General features: G+C 31.1%; 1 protein-coding gene and 1 long non-coding RNA gene across 4 annotated transcripts; both read left to right on the top strand.

Moving 5' to 3' along the window:
- LOC104732420 (serine/threonine-protein kinase OXI1) lies at nt 1593-2839 on the top strand. The gene has a single exon (XM_010451960.2). The coding sequence runs from the start codon at nt 1646-1648 to the stop codon at nt 2789-2791; it is 1146 nt and encodes a 381-aa protein (XP_010450262.1). The 5' UTR covers nt 1593-1645; the 3' UTR covers nt 2792-2839.
- On the top strand, nt 7747-11699 carry LOC104732419. Of its 3 annotated transcripts, XR_002034520.1 has the most exons (5): nt 7747-8165; nt 8476-8598; nt 8730-8818; nt 11019-11077; nt 11545-11699. It is a non-coding gene; the product is annotated as an uncharacterized LOC104732419 (long non-coding RNA). The 3 variants fall into 3 exon arrangements; XR_758814.2 differs by having other exon boundaries at nt 7747-8598; XR_002034519.1 differs by having other exon boundaries at nt 7747-8598; nt 8722-8818.

Raw genomic sequence — 12553 nt, 5'->3', positions numbered from 1 at the left:
CAACATATATTAAATTATGAAATCAAAAACAAAAAAAATATATAACAAAAATAAAATAAAAAAACCAAGCCGCAGCTTTGCGCGGGTATTAACCTAGTTATTTATTATTTTAGAATGTGTTTTTTTTTCGCTAGAGGTTTAGAATGTGAACTCTATATATTAAACAATAACTTATAGCAAACACCAACAATGACGACGTTTCTAATCCTACTATATTAATTGAGAAGTACAAATATGAAACTAACCTTAAAATGTGTAAAAAATTACATTCAATTGCCATTAGAAAAAAATAATTAAGCTTAATTAACTAATTTAAATAAATATAATTAAATTAAAAATAAAAACACTCATATATCAAATATTAAAAAAATCTAAAAAAATATTTTCTCTCTTTAATAAATTATGGAAGAAATTACTAATTATTTATTTTAAAAAATATATAAACCAATCAAAATTTTAAAAACTAAGATTTTATATCCAAGTATACAATACAATTATTTTTAATAACTAAATTTGAAGATTTTGTTAAGATTTCAAATTATGATTCTCCTATCATCTTTATTTTATTTTATTTACAAATTGTTTAGAACTTTCATATAATACTTATAATTAATAAAATACATATTTGTTTCTGCATATGTTGTGATTTGAATTTTTTTAAACGAAGATATATTACTAAATGTATGAAAATGTGTGTTTTATTTTCACATTGGTGGGTTGGTAAAAATAAATTTATATAGATGATAAGTTAATAATTTTTGTTTACTCACAATTATAATATTAAAATTACTATTTTATATTTCACAAAATATGATGCAAATACAACAAATAAACAATATAAAACTATAATAATATGTCAAAAATAAAATACTATAATATTATAAAATAATTAGTATTCAAATAGACTAATAGATTTACATGACAATTAAAAATAAATATTATCTCAAACAAATTAATTTTTTTAAAAATAAAACAATAAATTTTATTACTATATTATAATTTTTTTAAAAAATGTTGACCCGTGCTTTAAGCACGGGATATATCCTAGTTAAAATGAATGGAATATACACATATTTGATATTTTGACGTCAAAGTGTTGGGTTGTTATTGGAGAGGTGATTTCTAATTCCATATGGAATTGTAAATTTTAGAAATCAAAATACATGGATTTTGAAATAACATGTTTTATCCTTGGGTTTGGATCCTTCTATTTTACACTTTCAAATCCATTCAAATCCATTTAAAATATAATGTGGATTTTGAAATCCAAAAACAAATCATAGATCCAATAACATGGAATTTTAACAAGTATTTGTAAATCATAATAACACATCATTTTGATAAATATTTTAAAATCAATGAATGAATAACACATAATTTTTGTCTAGATTTCTAAATCCATTAAAATCATAGAACCAATAACCCCTTTTAATGTGTGTGATTCGAGAAGTATTAAAATGGTAAAAGTAACGTTAAGAAAATTTTGTCTTCCCCGGCAAGGAAACAAAATATATACGAGCCGGCTTTTATAAAAGCGTAATTAAGCTTTTCTTTTTCCTATAAAAACTGCCTTAAAGAGAACCAAAGAATATTGAACCACAAAAACAATCGAAGTAAAAAAAAAAAACTCTTGAGAATCCCGGCCATGAGCAACCACATCTCACCACCGGAGAATCATCAGATCCCGACTCTAAACTTCGACCATCTCGAAGTTTTCTCAGCCCTTGGCCGTGGATCTAAAGGAGTTGTGTTCCTCGTAAAAGCCGAGAACAAACGGCTTGCTTTAAAAGTCATACTAAGAGAATCAATCGAGACAAAGGAGGTCAAAGATGATGAGTACCGACGCGTTAGTTTCGAGCAAGGAGTCCTGTCTCGGTTCGAACATCCTCTGTTTCCGCGTCTTCACGGTATTTTATCGACTGATAAAGTTGTCGGCTACGCGATCGATTACTGTCCTGGAAGAGATCTCAATTCTTTAAGGAAGAAACAGTTGGAAGAAATGTTTTCCGACGACATTATAAGGTTTTACGCGGCGGAGCTTGTGATCGCACTTGAGTATTTGCATAATCAAGGGATTGTGTACAGAGACTTGAAGCCGGATAATGTGATGATTCAAGAAAATGGTCATTTGATGCTTGTGGATTTCGATCTTTCCACGAATCTACCTCCGAGAACTCCGCGGTTTTCTTCTCCGTCGCCGAGACTTTCGACGCCGACAAAAAAAGAACGGTCCTTCTTCGCATTCTCGGGTTTTTGTAACTCCGGAATCTCCCCGGACGACTCAGTTTCGAGATCTTCGGAGTCTGAGTCGTCAGGTGAGAAGTCGAACTCGTTCGTCGGAACAGAGGAATATGTCGCTCCGGAGGTAATCGCCGGGAATGGACACGACTTCGCCGTAGATTGGTGGTCTTTAGGAGTGGTGTTGTATGAGATGTTGTACGGGGCGACGCCGTTTAGGGGATCGAACAGGAAAGAGACGTTTTTTAAGATATTAAGTGAACCGCCGAGTTTGGTCGGACAAACGACGCCGTTAAGAGACTTGGTAAGAAAACTGTTGGAGAAAGATCCTAGCCGTAGGATCAATGTGGAAGGAATCAAGGGACACGATTTCTTCAGAGGGTTGGATTGGGATTTGGTGGTTAAGGTATCACGACCACCTTATATTCCGGCGCCGGAAAACTATGAGATTTCCAAAATCGACGTGGAGAAATTCGTACATGACATATTTACTGACAATAGTAATATGAAAACTAATGATCAGATTAATAATGGTAACTTTAATGTATTTTAGTTTTAATTTATTTTAGAAATATTGATGTCGATGATGGTTTAAGGTACCACTGCCCATTACATATATAGAATATTCGGTTACATGTAGAACATTATGCCAACTCTTCTTTTTTTTTTTCTTTTTTTTTCATTATGCCAACTCTTCATGAGAACTCTTTGTCTAAAAGAGAATTGGGTGGTTTAGAGAAGGCAGTCAAAGGAAAAGTGAAGAAACAGAAGATATAATTGAACAGTTTTGGCGGTGGCATCATCAATATTCACTTGGAGTTTGATAATGGACCTACTTCCTCCTTTTGTCTACTTCTCAATTATGATGACCATGATTTAGAGCCATCTATCTGACTATTAGACTATACTATTACAATAATCACAATACTAATCTAGGTCGATGACATGCAAAAAAACCCTTTAATTAATTTTTTTTTGCAAGAAAACCCTCCACATCAAATTAATGCAAGTCAATACTACAATCTTAAAAGTCACCCACAATATAACCCTTCTCTATATCAATGACGTGGTAATTCAAAAATCTTGCTGTTTTGAAAACAAAAAAATGGCAAAGCATTTATTTTTTATTTTTTTTAATAAAAATTAAAGATAAAAAAAAAAATTTCCCTTCCCGGTCTTCTTCTTCTTCTCCCTTCCTCATCAACAGAATCAATGGCACTAACAGCGTAAACCCAAAAACAGAGATTGACCTATGATCTCCGATCAAGGAGCTCGAATATTTGTTTTTCTTCTTCCTTTGATTATATATATGCAACAAACAAAAATTCTAATTTTAAAACCTAAGCCCCTAATCCAAATCAAATACCCAGTTCATAAAATCGAGTTTTTGTGTATATACCTTTGGCCCCAATTGTGACTTTCACAAGTTATGACTATATACCCAATTCATAAAATCGAATACTCATTTCATAAAATCGAGATTTTGTTATTTGATCTGAATTTTGGATTCTTGTTTGATTGATTTTTAGGGTTTGATTATGACTATATACCACTTGAAGGGGATTAATTCGATTCATGTTCATAGTTTTTTCTTTCCAGATTTGATTCCTATTCACAATTATAGAGAACTTTGAAGAATTTAAGCTCCTTGACCGGAGTTCTTGGGTCCATCACTGTTTTTGGGTTGAAGAAGAAGACGCGGAAAGGAGAAGAATTATTTTTTTCTTTTTTTAATTTTTATTAAAACTTTTTAAAAAATCAATGTTTTGCCATTTGTTTGTTTTCAAAACAGCAAGATTTTTGAATTGCCACATCATCGATATAGAGAAGGGTTATATTGCGGGTGACTTTTGAGATTATAGTATTAACTTGCATTAATTTGATGTGGAGGGTTTTCTTGCAAAAAAGTTTTAATTGGAGGGTTTTTTTGGCACAAAACCCTTAAGTCACTAATGTTGAAAGTTGAAACTTAAACGTGTTAAATCGGTTTCTTTGTATCGTATATATGTGAAAGCCAATATTTTACTATTTTATTGACTAAGTTTGGCACAAAGTATTTATAAATTATTGGAATAGTATTTGATAACAAAGCATGTAACTCGGTACACATTTTTTAAAAAATAAAAGATATACAAGATTAAAGATAGCAAATATGAACACTCGAAGAGTCTAACTGATTATTCTTTATATATGTAAACTACAGGAACCATGTGATGATAGTAATTAGTAGATGACAAGAGATGAATGAAGTGTTTGGTGTGTTTAGTATTTTTGTCTATAGAATATTTCCTCAACCAAAGCTGTGTGATTTGTTTCACGATGGCATGCATTTAAGAGAGTTGTTATCATTCACATGTTTTTCTAAATGAGATTTATATTAAAATAAGTTGCAATGGAGTCTACAAGCTCATTCTTCTCAAATCAGCCCAACCGATGAGTAAATGTGAAAACAAAGAAGAAATAACGTGATTGGTTTACAACCAATTTCAGAAACTAGTCGAAAAGACTCTTATTAACGGATGACTAACGAGTTGAGAATATCGTAGGTGTAGAGAACCTAGAGATACAATAAAGTACCACACGATTTGGAACATATATCAAACATAGTTATTCTACCCAAATATTTTTGTAAAATATATACTCTCATACAGATTGTAAGATCTCGATTTTCATTATGGTTGGAGTCTTGGAGAATATAATAATTTTCATGGCAATTCTTCAAATTAAAATTGACCAAAAGAAAGAGAAAGAATTGAAGTTAATTTGCAATCTTTAAGAATATTATATTCTACAATTATCATTTTCTATTAAACGGGGCTTTCATTTTATCTTATATATATATATCTAAATATATATCTCTACTATTATTTAAAAAGTCGTTTATAAAATAAACATCAGTTTTGTAAAAAACTACATTAGTATGCTATTGGAAACAAGTGAAATCAATTCATTTGCATGAGGGATAAAACAATAATTTAATCACATCCTAAACGGATAAACGCGCGGATCCCGGGTCAGATCGGGAAAATTTTCAGTCTTGATGCATCTACTTCTTTGTCTTTAAAGTTTTAGTTCTAGACCTCCTCTCCAAATTGTTTAGTTGGTCTGGTGGTCCAATAAACTCTTAATGGAGAGCAAGGTCACCAGTTTGACCTACTGCAAGGTCATAACTATTTTTTTTGGTTTTTTATTGATTTCTTTTAATCCTCGTTATCGATCTCAAATAATCTCAACCGTTGATTTTTTAGGCACAATATCTTGATAAGATACAAAATTTACCGAATTGATGTAGCTACAATTTAGGAATTATGATCATAAAAATATAAATTTACTAGGATATGACCCGCACGTACGTGCAGGTTTTTTTTATAAATTTTTTTACCTTTTTCAATTTTTTTAAATCTTATAATCTGAAATAAATTTAATTTTCATTTACATTGTATAAGGTCGAGCAAAAAGATATTGTATTGTAGTATAGAAGATGAAACATATATCTATACTTAGTATTTGGGAGCCATAAATTTTAATTTAACAATGATGTATATTTGGGTTTTTATAAATCCGATCACGGCCCATGAAGACTCATATCCTCTTCTCAATCGTTTTAGGGAAACCAAAAAGACAAAAGAAAAAACAAAAAGGCGAGATACAGAGAGAATTGTCGGTGCCAAGGTGTGTCTCGAAACTCGGGGGTTGTGATGTAGCTCTTACAATTTGCACTGTGAGGTGATGATATGCTAATCTGTGCTTCAAGTTTTAATTTTTAGATGATTAGCATTCTGGTTATTAAATGGGTAGTTCAGAGAAGCATCTATTTTGCTGGTTTTGCTTCATGTCTCTTGGTCGGTTTCCGTCGGACATATAATCCGTTTTAGGTTTAGGACCAGGACAATGAAAGTCAGAGAGACCAAGCTCTTCTGTTAATGCGCCTTTGGGTGTTGAAGCTTTGGGACAAGTTCTACATGTCGATCAAGAGGTTCTCATAGCTGGGATTTGATTTTTTCAGTATTAGTTTTGGCTTCTCTGTGCTAGTATTTGTCTTGAGTCATTAGGTCAATTTAGGTGGTTTAAGAGATGATTTCACTCCGAGTTGTGGTGTGTTATCTATCTCGTAGTGGTTAAAAAATGCAATGGTAATGGATTAGGTAGCGTTGGTTCTGCTAGTGTTCCAGGGTTGTACTTGATCAACCATTGCATTTGCTTTTGGTCCAATTCTATAGAGGTGAATATAATGTGCCTTGGATTTGGTTGTAATCTCTTAGTTAATGAAGAGTTGTTGTTGAGCCAAAAAAAAAAAAAAAGAGAATTGTCGGTGTTGCGAAAAAATCTCTGAAGATCGGATTTGAGCAATATAGATCGGATATATCCGAAAATCTCTGAAGCTTCTTCTATTACCAGTTTGGAATCCCACTTAAACCAACATGATCGGATTTATTGGATAATCTGTCTTTTTGCAATTCTCTGATTTCGACTTCAATGGATAAGATAATAAGTCGATCTTGTATTTATAGATTCGTCTTTTCAATTATCAAAATTCGGTGTAGATTTATAATTTATTTGTTCTATTATGTATGTAGCGTCGATCTGGTTTCCAAAAATATTGAATCCGATATGGATCTCCTTCTACAGGTTTGAATCTATTTCCAATTGTTTATTTTTCCTTTTTTTGCTAGTCAATCATTCTATACTATTGAATTTTTAAACCAAATGCTCTTTCGTTCTCTTTTGTTCTAAAAAAACAGGAAATCAAACAAAGAAGGCTAAAATAAAAAATAAGCACAAAACCCTTTCGATTCGTGTTTATACATCTACTATGATATAATCAATCATTATATTAATTCTTTTTTCATTTCTATTAGTTTGGTTTGAAAAAATCTATACTATATAATGGTGTTTTGATATATAAATTTCAATTTTGGTATTTATCCATAAATAAGATTTTTAAAATTATCACAATTATAGTAATTATTTTATGCGTAAATCTAATTAATGTTTTTTGAAATTAATTGTTTTTAGCATATTCGTGTGAATCAAGAAGATAGGTGGCATGGTACAAAACGTAAAGCATACTAATAGTATTTTTATTAAAAAAACAAACTATTCTAAAGTAATTCGAAAAGAAAAGGGGTAACAAAGTATAAGGTCAATGAAAAAGAAAAATATTTTGCACAAAAAAAACAAAAATCTCGGCAAATAAAAAACAAATCTGAAAAGGAAAGTGTGACTAAAAAAGCCTCTTTTGACCTAAATTTGTTTTACACCTCCGCTTTCTGAATCAATTGGGCAACAACAAAGGACTGCAAGACCTGCTGATTTTCGAGCTCTTCACCACCATACGTCCGGTGATAGTACCTTCTGATGACGATTTCACTCTACCCAAGCCCCAAGGTTACATTGTCGTCTACCTATCAAATCCCTAATCAAGAGTCTCTTCAGATTCATTGTGTCGATGTGATTTGTTAACGTAAAACAGAGATTTGATTCAAATAGCTTCAAATTAACAAGTAACCGATAAACATGAAACAACGTTCACAAGAAACGCAGAATCATCATCTCATCCCAAGAGTCTCCAATGGAGATCCAACAAACGATGAGGAAGATAAAACCTAGAAGACTCTAGAAAGCTAACAAGTTCAGATAATTTTGCATAATCAGAAACGATTAGCTAACAGATGCTCTTATAGAGTTAACAAACAATGTTAACAAACAGTGTTAACCGATTTGTTCCCTTTCCGTGACGTTGACAATCTTATTCTGTCAACTCCAGCTGCCTTTGTCTCACGTGCTTTTCTTCTTCTTCTTATCTTGACCACACGTGCAGACTCCCATTATACTATATCATGATTATATATAATCGAGCAATTAGTGAAGTAGGTGAGAATTTTGGTGAATCCTAGTTACCCGTATCATCTTCGATTATTTCATGGGTAAGAGATTTCGTTTTCGTCTTCTTTTTCATTAAGTTTCGTGAGATAATCCCCAAGCAAGTATAGATCACTCAAGTAATTTAAATTGTAACATGAATTTTCCTTATAAGATGTGCTTTGGTTTTTGGCGAGTCTGGTCCTTCTTATTGACGATTCTGAAGTCCATGCAAAACTGAAATTTGTTTCATTAATTATTGTGCTCTTTGTCCACTTGTTAATTTCGTAGCTGCATTGCCATTTTGAATTATCATTTGTATCTAGTTTGGTTATGTGATCAACAATTACTAATTTATTGTTCATTTTGTTGGAGCTGTTGAGCACTCGGTAATGCAGAAAATTATATGAGGCTTCTGAGACCTCACTCTCTGGGTACTATGAACTAATCATCTTCAATGTTTTCAAAGTCGTCATCCCTACAAAAAAAAAGCATCAGGTGATCGTTTTCTTTAATTTTACAACATTACGTACCTGTAAAATCAAAGAACAATATTTCTATCATTCAATTTAACGGCCTACAAAAATCTTATGCCTTAATCGTAACTTTGTATTTATTTAGTATCTCAGGAACTGCAGGATAATTTTTTTGGAAACATCTTAAAGAAGGATATGGAAAGATGCTCTCCATACGATCCTAAAATTACCAAGGTCAAAAGGTACCAAAAATATACGTTTCCTATTGAAATGATTTATTAGTTTTAAGAATTTTCAGAAAAATTGAAAAGCATATGAGTAGTTTGAATTTAGTTAATAAATTAAATGGTATAAATGAGTAGTAATGAAATTTTTTAAAAAGCAAAGTTTAATTTATAAGAGAATTGTTTCATTATGCAAACATGATAAGTTGAATGAATAGAGATCTATATATTTCTGAATCACCTTTAAGACTAAGAATTTTTGTTGATCTCGACAGGTATCTTCATCTAGGCCTGGGCACTAATACCCGTTACCCGTATTCGACCCGTTACTCGGCTAGTACCCGTCCCGAAAAAAAGGGTACCCGCAGCTTTAAGGTCGAGTAAAGGGTATTATAATTATATTACCCGTGAGTAAGGGACGAGTATAGGGTATTAGTTTAGTTTTCAATACCCGTCCCGTTACTCGGCCCTTTACCCGTTTTGCTACCCGACCCGTAAATACCCGTTAATATTTTGTATTATTATTATTATTATTTATTATTAATTTATAGAGTTAGAGTTAAAACCTAAGTTCAACTTAGCCTAACTGAATTAATATATTATTTTTATTTTCAAAATTCGTAATTTTATAATTTTTGGAACTATATATTGCATAAATTTATGAATTTTTCATTTTTTGGATTTCAAAAGATAAAATTATTATTGCGATTATTAATATTTTTTTATCGGGTACTCGTTTTCCGGGTAATAATAAAGGGTCGGGACGAGTAAAGGGTCAACTATTTTTTACCGAGTACCCGTTATTTAAGGGTCGAGTATGAGTAAATTTTTTCTGTTACCCGTTAGGGTCGGGATGAGTAAAGGGTCGGAGAAAATTCAAGGGTACCCGTCCCGTGCCCAGCCCTAATATGAGGTGTGCAAGATCAGACACTAAGGTATTTTTTTTTTTTGTTGACAAACTTTGGTAACTTCCATTGCAAATTGAGGTAAAATATCCTCTGACATTCTAACCTGAAGTGCACATTATTCATATATTCTTTTATAATTTTCAAATTATTATTATACCACCATAACCATAGTGTGTGGAGGGAGCATAATTTTTTTAACCATTTCAAACATCAAGTTCATCAGTTATACGGTTAACACCTATACTTATCTATAAATTGAGATCTATGTCTTATAACTTTATCATCATCTCTCCAGAAAACCTTAAGAAAAACCTTTCAACTAAATATAGAACCATGAAGAATCTCTCACTTCTTGCTGTTCTATCAATCTTGGCTATTACACTTTCACTAACCAATGCTTCGGACCCAAGCTCTCTTCAGGACTTCTGCGTCGCCATCAACACCCCAGCAGATGGTGGTATGTACATGTTTACTCCCTAATCATTGTGAGTGCCTGGCAAAGCAAAACATTGACGTAATATAACTGGACATATTAATTTGAACTCCATTAAAATAATCATAAGGCAGGTTATGATAAACTTACATTAGTCTAATCTTGTAAACTCTGGAATTTCTAGATGAAAGATAAGATCAAAACAATCATCTCCATTAGTAATTTGAATGTAAAATAAATAAAAACAGAATCACTTAATATAGATGTAAAAATAAAAAGGTGAATAAGGGGCTGTTATTGGATAGATGATTTCTAATTCCATATGGAATTGTAAATTCTAGAAATCAAAAGACATGAATTTTGAAATAACATGTTTTATCCTTGGATTTGGATCCTTCTATTTTACACTTTCAAATCCATACAAATCCATTTAAAATATAATGTGGATTTTGAAATCCAAAAACAAATCATTAAATGAATAACATGGGATTTGAACAAGTATTTGTAAATCATAGAACCAATAACACATAATTTTGATAAGTATTTTAAAATCAATGATTGAATAACACATGATTTTTGGTTGGATTTCTAAATCCATTAAAATCATAGAACCAATAACCCCCTCTAAGATTTATGGTACCTTATTATTAAGGTGAATAAGTATTTTTGTTGATCTTGACATTATCTTCATCTGCCTATGTTGTTAAAACTTGTAAGTTCTATGTTGTTTGAAGGAAATATTTTTTAGGTTATAAGAAAAATGAGAGAAACTTACTGTAGATCAGTCAATATAATATCTATTGTCTCTCCAATGTATGTGGTATATTGCTTCTATGTATGCACGATCTTGACTCTTATCTTCCAAGTTGTTTTGAAGGACTTGAGCTCGGAAACATGTGTGTGAAACCATCGATGGCCGCCATGACTTATTCTAAGGTAAATTGCTATTCTGTATATTCGTAGTTTGATGTGTTTAAAAATTACGTTTTATGCTATGCTTTTTATAGCAGTTGAAGTAGGGTTTGTGGGAAAGAAAGAATATTCGATACAATCAATATAAGATTTTCTGTTATACGATATACCATAGTAAAATTAGTGATTGGATATAACTGTTTCCGTTTCTAGCTGTGATTATTGATATTCATAATCAAGTTGTTTTAAATGGAATATTTTGTCGGTTGGTTCAATATATAGGCTATTTATTTACGAATAACAAATGGTAAGTATTGAGTATTGGTTGTTGTGATTGTTAGAAATGTGAATATTTGTCATTAAGTGAAAATATTTGCAATCAATTCTTTTGATATGGAAGATGATCATCAGGAATTGCATCCTAGTTGTTGCCATTTTTATAGGACGTACGTGTGGATTTTGATGTCGTTTTCCATATATTTCATTTACAGGTTTGCAAGAAAGTGACTGTTTGGATATACAGCTAATATAAGTCAGATCCGAATGAGATAGTCCCAAACAGTTAGGATCCGCGTCCCATCTATGATTTGATTTATTTTGTTGCCCCTAAATTTTTTTTTTCTTCTTCCTTGTTTTCTTCCGTAGGGGTATTGTATGGCATTTTTTGCCAGAAGTTTTTTTTTCTTTTTCTTTTTGTACTCCCTAATTAATAGTATAGATTATAATTAACTACAATCTTTTTTCCACAAAATAATTTGATCGTAAGAATATAACCATATTTATTTTTTTAGTTTTCAAATATTTATTATTAATCTATTAAATTTTAAATTAATATTAAAAATCGAATTTTGAATGAATTATAAAGTATTTGAGCGGTTAATGGAATAATCTTGAAACCAAAAATTTTGATTTTCGAAAAGAAATATTTTTTGAAATCCTCTTTAATTCGAACTGTCTTTTCTTTTTCAAAAATCTAAAATGGGTAATTTGGTTTTCTCTTTTCTAAAAGAAAAAAATAATCCTTTATCTTATAATTCACAAGTCACCTGGCTAATCATATTAAGTCACATCAGAATATATTAGCTTTTTAATTTTTTTAAAAAAACAAAACAAAAAGTAATTAAACATGAAAAAAGCACGTATCATGTTTTTCGGAAAAAAAAAAACGTAACCAAGTTGACCCAAAGATTTGAAAATCAACTACCAAATATATCAGAGTAATTAAGCCAAAAAAGTGAAACGACCGACCTTTTTTTTTTTAATAATAAATAATAAATATAATATAATATAATAAAATAAACTACAACTAGTGGTCCCATACCCACTAGCCATCTAACCACAAACACATTCAACAGCGGAAATAACCAACCAATATTTAATAATAATCCAATAATAAAATATAACCATATTCCAACATAATCAATATCCAAAACAACAGGAATCATAGAACCAGCAACCTAGCAATGTTCTAATGATCCAACTCTAACAACCTAGCAATGC

Source organism: Camelina sativa, chromosome 12 (assembly GCF_000633955.1).
Source record: "Camelina sativa cultivar DH55 chromosome 12, Cs, whole genome shotgun sequence".
Lineage (NCBI taxonomy): Eukaryota > Viridiplantae > Streptophyta > Magnoliopsida > Brassicales > Brassicaceae > Camelina > Camelina sativa.
This window is presented reverse-complemented; position numbering and strand designations above follow the sequence as displayed.

Excerpts from the sequence above, each read along its gene's own strand:
- LOC104732420 (XM_010451960.2), top strand. The coding sequence starts at position 1,646 with ATGAGCAACCACATCTCACCACCGGAGAATCATCAGATCCCGACTCTA.